The following is an 18,328-nucleotide window of genomic DNA, read 5'->3' as shown; positions in this document are numbered from 1 at the left end:
TGATAAATACATCTTGTCAGAGCTGTGTGATATTTTTACATTTTATCTTACAGGGAATGCAGAGTAAGTGTTTGAGGGGTTGAAATTCTGGTCACTTTTTGCAGCTCAATAGGTGGAGATTAATTCTTTTGACAATAGGATGGGTGTTACCTAGATAGATCCTGGTTGGGTGGGATCAGCCTGCATTTCTGCTCCAAGCAACACAAATCTTTGTCTCCTCCACATTCTTTCAGGCAACATGTGGCAATACAAATGCCTGTGCAGGTTCTCTTGGTGTCGTGGTTGTTGGCAGTCATGAAGAGTTATCATCAGAGTTAGTATTATCCAGTGCAGAGTAGAAAACTCTGGCTTGGCCTCATTTCACAAATATAGATGGGGAGGGTAGCAAGAGCTGAAGAAGGAAGCAGCAACTTTGAACCGCAGTCCAGCTTTGATATCCTGCCCCAATGTGTGCATGACATTAGATAATCTTGGAGTGGTGTAACCTTCATTTAAGGTATTATTTAAGATCCTTTAAATATCTTTAATGGTCATGCTATGACAACAGATCATCAAAACCTAACTCAAGATTTAAATCATAGCATTGTTTTCAAGCCTTTGTGGATCTTCTGTAAGATCATGGCCACTCAGGGATCCATGGACCACCGGTTAAGAATAACTGATCTAAATTGTTACCCGTTTCTACATTTCCAAGTAGTCCTTGACTTACAACTGTAATGGAGCCTTCTCGTTACAAGTAGTCCTCAACTTACAAATACAATGGAGCCTGCCCATTATGGTCACAAATTGCGACAGCCATTAAACAAGGCATCCATGTGATTACATCACTTAAGGAATCCCATCCCTAAAATCCCTACCACAGGCCCAGGCCCAGACTGTGGTACATCCACAACTCACACTTGGCTGCCCAGACCTCCCAAATTCTCTCCCATCCCAAGGTACCCCTTGCCCCACTTCCTGCCCCTTGGGATCTCTCAAATGCCTTGGACCTGCTTCCATCCCAATGGGTCTCACATCCTCCGCCCTATCAGTTACATACCTTTTACTATAGATCTTCTGGAATATCCACTGCACTGCGCAGCCTTCCTACGCAGTGGGGATTCCATCCCTAAAGTTGGTGCCAATTTGGGAGTGGCTGCTATGAATTTTGGCCACTCTGAAATGGCACCCACTTCCAGAATAGAGCCACCCAACCTGTAGAGAGGCTAAGGTATGGACTTATCTACTCTCCTTCCTCTGGAGATGGCATTGGGAAAGAACAGGCTGATAAGAAAAGCATTAAATGTCCTTCAAAATATCCTGAATGTTAGGGTTCTAAGTAACACCCCCAACAAAAGAAAACTCAGAGGCTTTAGGTTCCTCAAAGTACCATTTTATTAGAGATGTCATATTGGCACATCTGGGAAAACCCACATCTGAAAGCTTCCAGATTTTCCCATCCAGTTGAAAATTCAAGACCCTGCCCCCAACACCCACTAGTCTGTCACATGGTCCAATCCTCCATTGCCACGAAGAAAGACTCCTCCCATCCACATGCGTCCAGGTGCAGGGACAAAGCGACCTTGATTTTCTAAGAAAGAATGTTGTTATAGCTACACATCACCCATACTCTGTATAATCCCCCATCCTTTTTTCCCACAGTAGAAAGTGTGGCAGGCCTGAAATCCAAAAGTAAAAGATGGCTTCCAGGTCTGACACTGATGAGATCACCCTATAACCATGATGGCGAACCTATGGGGCATGTGCCAGAGGTGGCATGCGGAACCCTCTGTGGGCACGCAAGTTGTTGCCCGAGCTGAGCTCCACCATGCATGTGTGCATGGCCTCCCACTGGCCAGCTGATTTTCGGGTCTCTGCCACTCATGCCTGTGGGACGGTCACAGGGGGTCATGTGCACATTCGCAGGGGGGCACGTGTGCATGCACAGGGGGGATGGGGCATGCGGGGTATGTGTCATGTGCACATTGTATTAAGGGTGTGGACACACACACATACGCTATTGGCATGCAATGACAAAAAGGCTAGCCATCACTGCTCTATAACCAGCAAGATGGAGAACTTGAGGTGAATTCAGCTTAATGAAGGAGTAGTTCTAATGGCTTTCAGGAAAAAGAAGGCTGAGCTGAGGACGACACAAGATCCGAGTGGGGTGGATTTGGTTTGAGCAAGGCAAAAATCGCAATTTATAAATGGTATAGGTTCGATTTAATGACTGAGCCAGTGTGATAGTTGAAAGAAACTAGAAATGGTATAAAAGTTTTAAGATTGTTTCACAATCTTGGTTAGCTCTTTGGGAAGAAGAGGACACTTGAAATCCAGCTCCATGTAGTAAAGGACAGGAGACTACTCTTCTCAAATTCAATGTATATTTTCTGCTACTTTGTTTAGGACCAGCAAGATACAACTGTGCAAAAGACTAATGTTTTTGTGTGTTTCTTTAAAAAAAATTTTTTTTTTTTATTTTCCAAGTATTTTCCAATAAAATACTAGTTTGGACCAAAAATAACGCAAACACAAGCAGGTTCATGTATAGTTTTCCTTAAGACATAAACGTATTACCTGAGCAATCATTTTTCTGGTAGTTAATATATTTGTTTACCTTTTGCAAACTAAAACCCACCTTTTTATACTCAGTGTACACATTTTAGGTTCCATAAGACACAGCCCTCTATGCCCTAAAAAGTTTAATTTTTTTTCAGCCCCAAATATTGTGGCTAAAAACAAACAAACCCCCAAACATGCATTTGTTCCTTATATTTAAAAGTAACATACTTAAATACGGCAGTCCTTGTGTGCAACATCTGATTTCTTTACTAGTTCACCAGCCCCACCTGTACCTGTATATTAGCAAACTAATCTTCGTGTTTCTATCACTTTTGTGTAACAGGTTCCAGCCCTGTAAAAATCTTCTTACATTCCAGAATCTCACCTCTTTTAACAACAGGGTCACTGATTCAAGATTTTGTGAGATCTAACACATTTTTGCACATCTCTCTGTACAGGTGATCAAAAACATTTGGATGGAGCTTTTTGTTGTTGTTGTTGTTAAATCTTAGCATTTCTGTATAATTACCAAATCTGAGTTGCCAAAATCTGGATGATCATTGGATGGAAGTTGTCTTCTAGTGAACATCCTGATTTTTGCAGCTCAAATGACAGCCTTATATCTTATCTACCCAAAGGACAAAGTCCCAAATTCACCCTTTCAAAAAATCCCACTAGATATGCAGATATTTTCAAGGCTACTATGACATTTAAAGAAAATAAAAATGACAGTGAAAATCAGGGATCAGCTAGTTACAGAATGTGTAACACAGAACTAAAAATCCTACTGGTTAAAGGAGAGAGAATGTGCGATCCTCTCAATGCTATGCAGTTATAGTATATATTCCATTGCCTATAATATTGTTAAACTTGGCTGGAGTTCTCGGGAGTTGAAGTTCCATAACCTGTTGGGGTTATAATTCCGTTACCCTATTCTATCCTATAAAACGGCTGAGGTTTGGACTTAAAAATAAATGAAAAGAAAAGCAAGATTATAGAGGAGTCAGAAGATTTCTAAACTTTATGGAAGTAGAGTGAAAGGTAGAAAGAAACCTAACAAAAGGGAGGGTCAGAACAGCTTCAACCACTTTAAGATGGATGGACTTCAACTCCCAGAATTCCCCATGTGAGTTGAAGTCCATAGATCTTAAAATTGCTGAGACTGGGAAACATTGGGTTAGAAGTTAACATCTGGAGAAGTTTCCTTTTCTCAGAATCCCCTGGTGTTGAATAGAATAGCCTAGGTGGCAATATTTTTAGGATTTCTAAATCGCCTTGTCACAAACCAGACCAAAAGTAGGATTTTCCAAGTTACATCTCAGATTACTTCCTTCAATCCCCACCTACAGTCATGACATATATCAAAACTAGACTTACTAGTCTTATTTGTTCCCTTAGCCTCCGGTGTCTATGGTAGAATTCCTTGCTGTGGGTATACAGCAACATTACTTTGCCCTCTCATTCCTGTTGCTTGGGATTCTCTGGAGCACCCTGTTTATCTTTTGGGGGCCCCCGTTTCCTCTGGGTCCCCAACAGCGTTCCCAGCAGGAAGAAAAACACAGCTGCCACATGGATACAGTAATAGATCGAGCTCCAATAGCGAATGGTATCCTCAAAGGTAAGCAACACAAAACCCATGCACATGTAGTCATAGGCCCTCATCTTCAGGAACCACTGTATCCAGTCACCCCAAAGACGCCCAGACGGGGAGAGGTGCTTCAAGAATCCACTCTCCATGGCCCCCTCAGCTGCTAGGCAGAGCGGGATGGTAAGGAAGCTGATGTAGTACCCAGGGTGGATCCCATGCCAGTAGGCCGAGATAAGCATTGTCCAGGCACTCCTAAAAAGAAAAGTCTGATCAGTTCAAATTCATCCCCTCAAAGCAATCCAAGCACCTACCTATCCCCAAATTCCTCATACCCCCCCCCCCATCATTCCCAACTCACGACTCTTGTTAAATTTTGCTCACAACCTACAGAAGTGTTGGACTTCAAGATCCCAGTCAAACTATGCTGGCTTGAGAACAATGGGAGCTGAAACCTAGCATCTCTAGAGTAGAGGTCCCCTATACTGCAGCCCACTACCAGGCTGTGGCCTAGTTGCAACTGGGCTGCACATCTGGTGGGTTGCTGTGCATGTGCAGCTCAACTTGTGCAAATTAAGCTGAGCATACATGCATGTGTGTGCTGGTCCACCACTTGAGCAAATCGAGCTGTGCGTGCATGCTGGCCTACCACTCGTGCGACTCAGTTGTCCTCTTCCCGCCCCTCCACTGGGTCAAGCTGCAAAGGTTGGGGAGCACTGCTCTACAGTACACGAAGATTATGCAACTTTTTAAAAAAATTATTAATTGTCTATACTACCCATCTCACCTGGATGACTCAATCAGTCTATAGTATAGTATAGTATTTGTAAGTGCCTGACCAACCGCACTCAACGTGCAGTCCTCAATGGAACTGCATCTTCATAGAGGGAAGTATGCAGTGGAGTACCCCAAGGCTCTGTTTTAGGCCCAGTACTCTTCAACATCTTCATCAATGATTTTGATGAGGGAATAAATGGGCAACTCATCAAATTTGCAGATGACACCAAGCTGGCAGGAACAGCCAACACTCCAGAAGATAGGCTAAAGATACAGAAGGATCTTGACAAACTTGAACATTGGGCACTATCTAATAAAATGAAATTCAATGGTGAAAAGAGTAAGATTCTACATTTAGGCAAGAAAAACGAAATGCACAGGTACAGTATAGGTGGTACCTTGCTCAACAGTAGTGAACTGTGAAAGGGATCTTGGAGTCCTAGTGGACAACCATTTAAATATGAGCCAGCAGTGTGCAGCAGCTGCTAAAAAAGCCAACATAGTTCTAGGCTGCATAAATAGTGGGATAGAATCAAGATCACGTGAAGTGTTAATACCACTTTATAATGCCTTGGTAAGGCCACACTTGGAATACTGCATTCAGTTTTGGGCACCACAATGTAGAAAAGATGTGGAGACTCTAGAAAGAATCCAGAGAAGAGCAACGAAGATGATTAGGGGACAGGAGACTAAAACATATGAAGAATGGTTGCAGGAACTGGGTATGTCTAGTTTAATAGAAAGAAGGACTAGGGGAGACATGATAACAGTGTTCCAATATCTCAGGGATTGCCACAAAGAAGAGGGAGTCAAACTATTTTCCAAAGCACCTGAGAGTAGAACAAGAAGCAATGGGTGGAAACTAATTAAGGAGAGAAGCAACTTAAAACTGAGGAGAAATTTCCTGACAGTTAGAACAATTAATCAGTGGAACAGAAATTGCCTCCAGAAGTTGTGAATGCCCCAACCCTGGAAGTCTTTAAGAAGATGTTGGATAGCCATTAGTCTGGAACGGTATAGGGTTTCCTGCCTAGGCAGGGGGTTGGACTAGAAAACCTCCAAGGTCCCTTACAACTCTGCTATTGTATTGTAAATACAGCAATAGCATTTAGACTAGACTAGACTAGACTAGACTAGTATAAGAGTTGGAAGGGACCTTGGAGGTCTTCAACCTCCTGCTTAGGCAGGAAACCCTATACCACTTCAGACAAATGGTTATCCAACATCTTAAAAACTTCCAGGGTTGGGGCATTCACAACTTCTGGAGGCAAATCATTCCACTGATTAATTGTTCTAACTGTCAGGAAATTTCTCCTCAATACTAAGTTGCTTCTCTTCTTGATTAGTTTCCACCCATTGCTTCTTGTCCTACCCTCAGGTGCTTTGGAGAATAGTTGACTCCAGGGGTGTGTTTCTCACCCCGTTCCAACCGGTTCGGTTGGAACGAGGCCGGCGGTGTCCTCGCGCACGCATGCGGCGTCCTCGCGCACGAATGCGGTGCGCGCATGTGTACTAGTGTCTGTGCGATGCTCCAGCTGCTCCTGGAGGATCGCGCAGGCACTGTATGCGTTCTGCGCATGCATGGAAGCGCAGAATTCGTAAAAACCGGGTAAGGAGCGGGCGTGGGTGTGCGGGTGCGCGCGGGCGCGGGGGGGGGGGGGGGGCTTTGCCGTTCCCGGAAGTTACTTACTTCCGGGTTCGGCGACCAACCGGATCGCAGGGACCGGTGCGAACCGGTTGAAACCCACCCCTGGTTGACTCCCTCTTCTTTGTGGCAACCCGAGATATTGGAACACTGGTATCATGTCTACCCTAGTCCTGATTTTCATTAGATTAGACATACCCATTGCATGCATAATTCTGTAGGGTTTACCTAAAAGTGTAGTTTTTCATAAATCACTTAGATTTTCTGATTTACGTTTCTTTGATGGCAGGTCACTACTTCATCTCATCCCAAATCTGCCTAGTGTTCACCCCGAGCCTTCAAAACAAGCAGTTCCTGTCCCAAAATCCTTGTCCCACAACATCATTTCTACAACCTACACTCATACCCAACTGACTTCATGCCTCCTAGTTAATCAGCCCATCATTTCATCCTCAAAGACTATTTCTTGCCCCGAATGACACTTTATTTGAACCTGATGTCGCTTGCCGCACCTCATGACATAGGAGTGGAAAGGTGCACTTTTGTAGATGTATTGTGCCAACCACCACTGGACAGTCATGTTCCAATAGCGCATGCCATCCTTTACTTTGACACAAAAATCTGTTCCATGTGGATCAATGTTTTTGATTGTCTCATAATCATAGGCAACACTGGATGCTTCCCCGTCAGCTGATCTGCTTGCAAGAGAAGAGAGAAAAATCAATTCCTTCATGCATTTTTAATGTCCAGAACTGTTCTAAAAATGTTTTCTGTATGGGACTGACCTTAAAAATGTCAATTAGTTTGTTAACAGAAGGAATCTGGCAATGTCTTTTCAAACAAATTAATTCTGATCAGGACTATCATAGACTAATGTAGCTCTCCTCCTACTGTGTTGAATAATGGGACAACATACCATCTGTTTTGAGCACCTTGTGGTTTGGAATGCAAAATGGTATAGACACACACAAAACAAAAACCTGTAAGTTTATACTCAGCTATTTAGAATGACAGAGCTTTTAGGGACCTTGAAGGTCTTCTAGCCCAACTCTCTGCCCAAGGCAGGAGTCTTCATTTTTTCATGGGGCATTTGTAAGTGCAAACAAGTTGCCATGTGCCTGAAATGTGGTAATATGACTGTGGGGGGGATTAGGTGAGATGGTGCTATGCAACATTTTACAATAGACAGGAGTGTTTTACAGACTTCCAAAACATCAAATTGTTGTTTAATGATTGGTCATAAGTCAAGGATTATCTGCAGCATCATGAAAAGATCAACTTTGCTAAATTATGTTATACTCTGTATTACTAATGAATATTTTGTTTGTGATCTTCAGACTTCTTTAAAAAATAAGTTGTTGTTTACTTCTTAAAAATTAAGAAGTAAACAACAAAATTAAATGAAGTCTATACAGGTAATCCTTGACTTATAATTGAGCCCAAAATTTCTCTTGTAGGGGAAACATTTGTTAAGTGAGTTTTGCTCCATTTTAGTATAGCAATAGCAATAGCAGTTAGACTTATATACCGCTCCATAGGGCTTTCAGCCCTCTCTAAGTGGTTTACAGAGTCAGAATATTGCCCACAACAATCCGGGTCCTCATTTTATCCACCTCGGAAGGATGGAAGGCTGAGTCAACCTTGAGCCGGTGAGATTTGCCGAACTGCAGAACTGCTTTCAGCTGAAGTAGCCTGCAGTGCTGCATTTAACCACTGTGCCACCTCAGCTCTTACCTTGCTTGCCACAGTTGTTGTGAATCACTGCAGTTGATAAGTTAGTAACGTGGTTGTTAAGTGAATCTGGCTTCCCCATTGACTTTGCTTTTATTCAAAAGGTGATCACATGACCTTAAGGCAGAGAAATGATCGTAAGTATGAATCAGTTGTCAAACATCTGACAACAAAGGTTGTAACTGTGAAAAATGACCACAAGTCACTTTTTTCAGTGCTGTTTTAACTTTGAATGGTCACTAAACAAACTGTTGTATGTCAAGGACTACATGTACATATTTGGCAGCAGGATTTAGTTTTTTACTTTTTGTATGGTCCAAAAGTAAATTTAGTAACCTAAAGCAATTGATGCTAGTCCTGCGCAACATTGGATGTAGCTTCTATAAGCAGTTTTTAGCAAAACTCACATGGAAACAACCAATGCTATTTCATTTCATTTCTCTCTCTCTCAAGGAGTTCAGATCAGAGGTAGTATTCAGCAGGTCTGACCAAGTCTAGAGAACCGGTAGTGGAAATTTTAAGTAGTTTAGAGAACCGGTAAATATCATCTCTGACTGGCCCCACCGCTATCTATTCTCTGCCTCCCGAGTCCCAGCTGATCGGGAGGGAATGAGGATTTTACAGTATCTTTCGCTGCCACGCCCACCAAGCCACGCCACGCCCACAGAACCGGTAGTAAAAAAAAAAATGAATTCCACCACTGGTTCACATAGTGGCTGTACCTTAGTTTTGGAGCAAGCAGTACTACCAGACAAGCTAAGGGCCTGGAACTAAACCAACTCTGTATTACAGGGACGTCAGCTAAGTTTCATCCAAGAATTAGAACTGGGTTGTAACAATCATATGAACCAGAAAGGGATCAGCATCCTGAGAGAATCTGGAAATCTCATTTCCATGCTTGAATTAGCACTTATTTGAAGGAGCTTCTCATGACTCCCAAATTGATCTGTAGAACTCAAAGGCCCAATTTGTACATTTCAATGAAAAATAAAGAAAAGGCCAACATAAAGCCTCTACAAAGATTGGTGCAAAAGGTGGAATGTTTTAGCTCTACTATATCTAACGCACTGCGGTGGCGCAGTGGTTAGAGTGCAGTACTGCAGGCTACTTCTGCTGCCAGCAGTTTGGCAGATCGAATCTCACCAGGCTCAAGGATGACTCAGCCTTCCATCCCTTCCAAGGCGGGTAAAATGAGACCCCAGATTGTTGGGGGCAATAGGCTGGCTCTGTAAACCGGTTAGAGAGGGCTGTAAAGCACTGTGAAGTGGTATATAAGTCTAAGTGTTATTGCTAATGGTGGTGGTTTTTATGGTGAGAGGTAGCCCAAGGAAAGCACTTCTTCTTTAGGAAGCCTGTGGTAACAATTCACTGTTATTAATGCTGCGTGGAAAACGTATTTCAGAGACGGCAGAGCCAAGAAGAGGTTTCTGACTTACCGACTTAAAGGGTCATATTCCACTGTAGGTCCTCCACCTGACCGAGATTTGGCAGTGACTGGATAGGCACCAAAAGCAGCAGCAATGCAGGCGCACTCGGCGCAAAGCCAGGCAACATAGAAACGCATACGGAAGACAAAGAAAATGGGCATCATGTAGAAGAGGCGGAAAGGGAGTTCTCTCTCGTAGAAGGCATCGCTTCGGACGTAATCAAGGGGGAAGAAGTGGGAGACAACCAGGAAAAATATCCCAAAGATGGGGATCATTCTGGATCTGGAAAGCATCGGCCGCCAACTAGGAATAACAGAGGGATCAATCTGGCTCAACCAGTCATGATACGTACGGTAGCGATAAAATGGGCCTGGATACGAAAACAGGAAACAATGAAATTTTAAGATCAACAAGCAGAGGGAGAAGTATGCCTGAAGAAAAATAAAACAAGTGAGAGTGTCACACATACAGTTGAATTACTTAAGCCAGGGGTGCGATTCTATGGGTTGAGGCCAGTTCGGGTGAACTGGTAGCTCCAACGATCAGCTGAGAGTGAACCGGTTCACTCCGATGATCAGATGGGCTCACCCACACGCTCTCTTTTCCTACTTTTATCTTCTCAGCTGATCTGCACAGCAGAGCAGATTGCCACACCTCAGCGGTGTTACTCCCCCGAATTAACGCGGAAGTGAAGATTTATTTAAACTGTGCAAGTGCCACAGCGATCACCAAACTGGTTGTTAAACTGGCAGGATCCCACCACTGCATAAGACACTGTTTCCATAACCTGGTTTCCTCTAGTTGTGTTCACATTATTTTCCTTATTCCAAAGCCAGTACAGGTTGTCCTCCACTTATGATGGGACCAGGATTTCCATTGCTAAGCAAGGCAGTGAGTCATGTCCAATTTCATGTCCATGTTTTGCTGCGAATCACTGAACGTATTAAGTGAAACACCAGGTCATTAAGTAACTCTAACTTCCCCCATTGACTTTGCTTGTGGAATCAATGAGCCAATGAGAAGGTCTAAAACAGGAATGACATGACCCCAGGGTGCTTACTGTGCATACATGCCCTTTGCTAAGCACCTGAATTTTGATCAAGGGACCATGGGAACATTGCCACGGTCGTAAGTGCAAAGACCAGTCATAACTTTTTTCAGTGCCTTTATAATTTTCATTGCTAAATGAACAGTTGCAGATCGAATAGAATAGAACAGAATTCTTTATTGGCCAAGTGTGATTGGACACGCAAGGAATTTGTCTTTGGTGCAATTTAGTGGAGAGTTGTGAGAGACAGTATGCAATATGTTTTGAGGGCTTGTTTTGGATAGACTTGAGAGGTTAAGGTTGTGTGTGATTTGGAAGCACGCAGGATTTGCTAGTTGTACAATTTTATGATTTCCTGCAGATTCTGGCAAAGAAACCATAATGCCTGGTATCTTATTTCTGGTGTAATTTCCTGCCTTCATGTTTGAAGCATCAGTATATGGCCATTTCTCATGAAATTCTCACAAAACAAAAAAGGAGAAGCTATAAAAGTGAAGTGTGTAGGCTAGAGGGAAGAAATAGCTATTTTTGTCTGATCAGCAAGGTAGTTTCTTGCAGAAACCACACTTCTGCAAAAATTACGAGAGGCCACACTTCCACCCAATGACCAGGCACAATACCAAGAGCAATAGGTGGCTGATGTGAGAAGTAGATGAGAAGGCAAAACTTGAACGGGCTTTATAATTTTCAACTTGCTCTGATCTCTTAACTATCTTTTCCTTTAAAAAGAAATTGTAACAATAAAGAGTAGCTCTTCAGCCCAATAATTTCCTTCTTCTTGGTATTTATACATGTGGTGAGAAGATGCCAACATTTTAAAATGCCCATAAACCCACTGCTCATAAGGCTGTCAAAGGGAAAATGCCTCACAGGTGTGTTTATACCTGTAGACCTATTTCATTTTCTATTAGGCAGTTCATTTTACCTGTCATAAGCCCCACATAGCAGTAACTGTAGCACAGTATCTCCACCAACCCCGGTTTTTGGAGAACTGCACCAATCATTGGAGATTTGGTGAAGGTTGTCATTTCCTGTTTCTTCGCCTGAATGAGTTCTTGTACCTCATTGGCTACGCTCAGCAGCTGGGAGACAAAAAAAACAGAAAGAAGAACCTTACTTCCTCTTCAAGCTAAACACCCTTCCTTCTCAATATCCCAAAAATAACCTGATACCTTAAGAGTGAGCAAAAGTTGCACAGCATTGGTGAATGGTGTTGGCTCTGGATAGTTGAAGTAAGTAACTGTGCGGAAAAAAAGTAAGTAGGAAAATGTCCATCCCAGCGTCAGGTGATGACAAGCCCTGTTTAAAAAAGAGAGAGAGAGAGAAAAAAAGAAAAAGAAAAAGAAGAGAGGTTGTAATTATTAATCCCTTTTCTACATCAGTTTCAAAAGCACACATGGGTATCCTTGCATGACTGACCCACAAACACTTACCACTCTTCTAACTCATTGTTTCTCAGCCTTGGCAACTTTTAAGATGTATGGACTGTGCAACTCTCAGAATTTCCCAGCCAACCTGCTGAGATCATGTGGCGAGTGGAAACTACTTAATCTGTTTCAGCCAAGTTTATTTGAACACCACCAGGGACTGAATACTAGATCCTGCACACTTAAGGGTATAGATAGCCTTTAGAAACCAGAAATCCTAACATTAAGATTGAGTTTAAGCATTAAAGGTGTGCTTTGTTTGGTTTTGGTTTTGATTTAGCATAGGTCTGCAAAAATAGAGATCATGGCCTACGGTTTTATGTAAACCAAAAAATTATAACCTACCACAACTGAGCAAATCATTGGTTAGCAGAATGTATGAATTAGTCAAAATCTAAGGAGCTGCATTTATGCAAGTTAAAAAGATCCAAGCACCATTTATTGCTTGTAAAGGCATCATTAAAACAAGTAAGAGAAAGAACTATCTGACCAAAAAGGCATCAAGGACAGATGGTGAGAATATACAGAATAGCTGTAAGCAGGTAGCAAAGGGGCCCAGTTTCAGAAGGATGAGGAAAGAGGAGTAGAAATAGAACCGGACAGTCTTGAGGAAGAAATCATGTGGGCAATGAACCAGCTGCCAAACAATAAGACTCCAGGTGTTGACACTATTCCTACAGAATTATTGAGGGCTGCACCACCCATCGACATTAGAGACCAGTGCCAGAAAATTTGGGAAACCAACATGTGTCCACAGGATTGGAAAAAGTAGTCATTCCACTGCCAAAAAAGGACAATTCTAAAGATTGCTCCAATTATCAAACAATTGCACTCATCCCTCATCCCTCACATCAGCAAGATTCTGCTTAAAATTATACAACAATATACAGCACCAACCATCAGATTGGAGTTACCAGATGTGCAAGACGGCTTTCGAAGGGGCCATTTTGCAAATCTACACATGGAAAAATCTCGTGAATATCAAAATATCAAGGGCTTCACTGACTACAACGAACCCTTTGATTGTGTTGATTGTGATGAGACACTATGGAGAGCACTACAAGACCTGAGGACACCAGCACATCTGGTCACGTTGGCGCAATCAATGTACACAAATCAGGAAGCCACTGTGTGAACACTCTACAGAGACATCAATTGCTTTTAAGATAATGGCAGGGCAGCGAAGTTGCATTCTTTTCCCTTTCTTATTCAACCAGTTTGCTGAAATGACCATTAGATCTTTATCATCATCTAAGGAACTAAGGGGCTTTTTTCAAAATCTTGAGAGGGGAGGGGAGAGGGAAAGGGAGGGGGGAGGGAGGGAGGGAGGGGAAAGGGGAGGAGAGGAGAAGGAACAAGTTAGATTTTAGGAAAATTGGAAAATGTATAATCCCACCTTTGCTTTTTAGAGCATGCCTTTATATCTGCCAGTCTATCTTACAGCCTCAATAGTTCTCAGGTCACTTTACCTTGGTGAGATATTGATAATAAGCCATGTCCCCAGTATGGTGATAAGGGAATGAAGGATGTGAATGTGGCAAGTCACCAGAATAAGTATAATTCCTACAACAGCTGCTCCGTATTTTTTGGTCTTTGGACCTATTAAAAAAAAAGAGAGAGAGGAACACATTTTTCCATTGTTTAAAGATGCACAGTTTGAGGCATACTTTATTTGCTTGCCTGGATATACAACCTACCCAGCTCCAGTTTTTAAGAATCTACATCAAATAAAACTTAGAAAATTGTCTATGGAGATTCTCAATCACCCAACTCATGGTTGTGATTTTTCCAAAAGATGATTGGACTTCCTTAGGTTTTCCTTTAAAAATATTTCACTTCTCATCCAAGAGACTTCTTGGATCATGGCAAATAGCCAGGAATGTATCTATAGGTAATCCTCAACGAATGACCATAATGGAATCTGCCCATAATGGTCATAAGTCATGATGGTTGCAAAGCAGGTCACCAATGTGACTGACCTGATTTTACAATCTGTTTCCCCAGCATTTGTTAAGTGAATGCAATGGCTGTAAAACAAATCCATTGTTTGCTGTGGATCATTTTTGCCAAAATCTCTGGAAATTTCAGTTTTCAGCAAAATTTATAACAATTTATAACTGCAGTATCATGTGGCCATGGAATGTGGCAAAAGGCTTTAAATGTGAGTCAGCTACTGAGTGACCAACAAAGACTCCTTTGACCAGGGGAGGGAACTCTGTGGCTGTCAGAATTTTGGAACCCGATCATATCTTGGAATGGTTGCTAAGCCATCGATCATAAGTCAATATGTAATATGCAGAGCCATGTATTATTATTTCTCACCATTTCCATTTAAAAGGATTGACTCCATCTCATATCCCATCTTCTCAGAGTTCCTTTGGAGATGTGTTTCTCACAACTCACTTGTTCAAACCAGGAAGCCCTTCAAGGAGTTAACGGCAAAGCCTTTTGACCTGAACCCCGGGACAGTTTCTTATGAGGTGCCTAGCAGCATTTCTTTCTCCAGGTTTCACACTTACCAACTTGTTTGAAGAGGAAACCAACAGGTATAGAGGTGAGAAGGACCGCCAAGTAGACAATCTCATCAGGTGACATTGTAGCTGGCAAGAAATTACAGAGTTAGGTCAATCTGCATGGATCAAAGTGAGAAGTATTGGAAATCCGGAGCACAGGGTAGTGACACCTGCACTTTATTTTTGAGAAAGAAGAGATGAAGAAGGAAATAGGAAGTAGTCTACTGGTTTTGGATTGCATATAAATTACACATGATACAGAAAAGTAAAGAAGGTAGATCAGACCACCTGAGGTTGAGAACTTGATGACAGGGAAAAAGGATTATTATTTTGATATAAGAGATTAATAACAGATTTAAAAACCATTACTGGCCCAAAACAAGTATTTTCAGTAAAATGTGTGGTTAATTTGGAGAACCAGTTTGGTCTAGTGATTAAAGCACCAGGCTAAATACCAGGGGGACTGTGAGTTCTAGATCTGCCTTAGCCAAAAAAGGCCAGTTGGGTAACTTTTGGCCAGTCATCTTTCTCTCAGTCCACAACATCAGGCTTGGGCAACAAACTGGTTGATGAATTCCTGTCACAACCAAGTTGGTCAACACTCTGTTGATCCAAAATAAGCAGAGATGGCCCTTGTGAGGAAACATTACAAAGTAAAAAATAAAAATGTATTGTTAATTTAATTTGCACTGCGAGATATGGTGATTATTTACCTATGTAGTGATAAAGGCCAACTAAGTATGGTAGGCAAGATTTCTAAAACTTCATTTAAACTGAGGCCTCTTCTGAGGCAATCCTCCACTTCTCACTGTAGCTTACAGCTCTCAGGCTATCTAAATGTTAATCAGGATTCATCATCTTTTTGGAATCAACCAAAGTAAACCAGTTGCTGCCATCTTGCTTTGTGAGAGAGGCAAGACTATCAATCTTGAGAAGGAAAATCAACAGCAAATATTGCAGTCCCAACTGAGAAAGATTAAGACAGATCAATCAAGACTCCAAGTGCTGATTGGTTCTCTCAACACCCCCCACACTCCCCCAATCTCTGATGGCTCAGATCAGCAATGAAATCTGGCAATGCTTCTTTTTATCACTTCATCTCCAAGCTTGCAAAAGTACAACATCTCCTCTTACATACTTCTGTCTGCTTGGAAATCACTTGGGATGGTTTTCAGCAATGAATCAGCAGGGTAATAAATTGTGTAATAATAAGGAAAGGGAAAAAGGCACGCTAGCAAGGGACATATGTGCTTTTTTAATTAGCTTGAAGCACACTTTGCCAAAGACTGATCTTGTCGTATTAAAAAGCAAAAGACAATTTAAGTGTGTTAAGAAGAAACATTTATATCTGTCTAAGACATCTTACTTTTCAGGACTGATGAAACATGTTTCAGGAATAAACTGCATAAAAGTGGAAAAGAAGAGAGCAGCTAAAAAAAGGAATACTGTACATCACAAGTAATTTAAGATCACACTGTAAACCACAGATGTAGCAGCAGCAGCAGCGGATACTGAATGCTAAAAGTTAGGAAGAATTCAAGAGAATATACAAGAATGAGCAACATTTTCCCCCTTTTTTGCAATCCTTAAAAATATGAATTTCCTGCATAACTGCATTCTGAACTTGTGTACAAAAACCTTCCTTTCTCAGTAATGGAAAGTGATCACACCCTTTGGGGGGGGTGATGGGTGCGGTTCAATATATTTTATGAAAAGTTTTACAAAGAACATAAAAACCAAAACATTAATAATGAGTAAAAGTGGCAAAGAAAGGAAGAAAAAAAAGCAAATATGAAAAAAAGAAAGAATAAAAGAAAAAAGAAAACTTTTGATTACCTTCGCAGCAAATGAAAGTACGATTACAAAATAATCTCTTACTCTATGATTACAAAAAGCTCTTTCCTGTTATCGTGATTACAACCTCTTGCACAAGCCACTTCACCTCTATGTCCAGCCTGCTTTCTCCCAGCTGTTTCTTGCGAACATCTGTCTTCCCAAATTTTTGCTTCTCTCCCCACAGGTTAGACTCGACTTACTTTAAATGCAAGATTGTCACTAAATGTACCTAACGTGGGCAGATCAGAAGTCCAGAGAAACCAAGTTAATTTCCCTTCATTTCTACCCTTCTCCAACTAGATAACAATTTGGATGAAGGAAAGTCCAGAGAATCTAACATCCTCTTGTGAGTCACTCAAACAAATTTTATACACACCCCTTTCTCCAGCTGGCTCTGAAGAACTCACTAATGTAAAACAAAATTTACATTTGAAAAATCCAGCAACTAGAAGGGGGAAAGCACTGTACAGGCAAACAGAATAAACGGTATATAGACAGATATTTTGTTATGATTCAAAAATGCAAGTTATGGACCAAGAGGTTAAAGGGAAATACTGAGTTTGTGTTGCCCAAAGGGGATTGAAAACAAAACGAGAATTTCCTCTTCAGGTTAAATATTCACAGAATTTGGAGGAATGGTAGAAGAGTTTTTAAATAATAGGACAAGCAAAACACTTCAGGGAAATTTTGTGCAACCACATAAATTTCCAAAAGAAATAGAGGTATAGTTTCTATGTCAAAGGACAATGCAGTAAAAAATAAATACAGTATAATTTAAGGCCTGTCAAATTCTTCCTTGTTGCTTCCATTCCACTCAGAAGGTGCTCTGGGTCTCAGATTTACCGTCTCTGAGGAGATGTAGAATACATTTCTTCCAAAATAAAACAATTCAGTAACATTGGAGTAAAATCTTAGAAAATAATTTCTGAAACAAAATCTTTGATAGCATGGCAAAGATGTTACTCATCTGTTAAGCGGTCCTATTTATTTATATTCCACCTTCATTATTTTTATAAATACCCCCAAGGAGATAAACATGCCCAATAATGTTTCTACCTCCTATTTTCCCCACAACAACCCTGTGAAGTGGGCTGGGCTGAGAGAGAATGACTGGCCCGAAGTCACCACAAAATGCTTTCGTGCCTAAAGTGGGACTAGAAATCAAAATCTCCTGGTTTCTAAAATCGAGATTTAGCTAACCTAGTTTGGTCCTATCGTGCCTTAAGAAGCCAAATTTATATCCCGGGTTACATAAAAACGCTTAATGCAGCTGTCTATAAAAATGATTGGCTCTTCAACAGTTGTCTTAGCTACACGTTCAAGGAAAGCACTTCTTGATTGGCTTCCCGCCTCTATCCTGTTGCCCTGGATTACAACGTTGACTGGAGACGAAGGGCATTGTAATCCACCTCACCTGGAGGATGCTGGGAAGTTGGAAGAAGCCGGCTTAAATTAATTCGGGGTTGCAACCCTCGCCTAGAAGTTAGGGCCCCCGTACCAAGCGTTAATCCGGGTTGTTTTCCACTCCACCCCCGATTTCCCCCTTGCTTTTAATCTCCCCGTGCCACGCGCGCGCACTCACCCTTTGCAAGGGAGCCCCCTCTGCCACGGGCAAGCTGCCCCGAAGGGGAAGGTGGAGTGGGATCACTTTGCAGGGCAGGCAGACGAGATCAGGAGGAGATCTCTCTGTTTCTTGCGACATGCAAGGCGAGGAAGGGCAGAGCGAGACCCGCCTCCCCGGCTGGGATCAACACGCCTTGATTGGGGATCTCCCGCTCGCCTCCTGGCTTCCTGT

At 41.9% G+C, this 18,328-nt stretch overlaps 1 protein-coding gene across 6 annotated transcripts; it reads right to left on the bottom strand.

The window, feature by feature from the left end:
* Positions 1-1,356: 1,356 nt before the first annotated feature.
* On the bottom strand, positions 1,357-18,297 carry MBOAT7 (membrane bound acylglycerophosphatidylinositol O-acyltransferase MBOAT7). 6 transcript variants are annotated; one of them, XM_014060727.2, is made up of 9 exons: positions 18,116-18,297; positions 16,064-16,098; positions 14,704-14,784; positions 13,654-13,783; positions 11,930-12,056; positions 11,683-11,839; positions 9,719-10,079; positions 7,064-7,249; positions 1,357-4,384 (listed from the first exon to the last, which is right to left on the bottom strand). In XM_014060727.2, the coding sequence occupies exons 3-9, from the start codon at positions 14,777-14,779 to the stop codon at positions 4,003-4,005; spliced, it is 1,419 nt and encodes a 472-aa protein (XP_013916202.2). In that variant the 5' UTR covers positions 14,780-14,784; positions 16,064-16,098; positions 18,116-18,297; the 3' UTR covers positions 1,357-4,002. The 6 variants fall into 6 exon arrangements, 5 of the variants coding, with proteins under 5 accessions (XP_013916202.2, XP_013916205.2, XP_013916203.2 ...); XR_015696488.1 differs by lacking the exons at positions 16,064-16,098; positions 18,116-18,297 and having other exon boundaries at positions 1,357-1,570; positions 3,922-4,384; positions 14,704-16,054; XM_014060730.2 differs by lacking the exon at positions 16,064-16,098 and having other exon boundaries at positions 14,704-14,813.
* Between the last annotated feature and the right edge of the window lie 31 nt (positions 18,298-18,328).

The sequence above is a fragment of the Thamnophis sirtalis genome, unplaced genomic scaffold, assembly GCF_051295495.1.
Source record: "Thamnophis sirtalis isolate CommonGarterSnake01/CBP01778 unplaced genomic scaffold, rThaSir2_p1.2 scaffold_4, whole genome shotgun sequence".
Lineage (NCBI taxonomy): Eukaryota > Metazoa > Chordata > Lepidosauria > Squamata > Natricidae > Thamnophis > Thamnophis sirtalis.
Note: the sequence above shows the minus strand (reverse complement) of the source record. Positions and strands in the feature narration are given on the sequence as shown.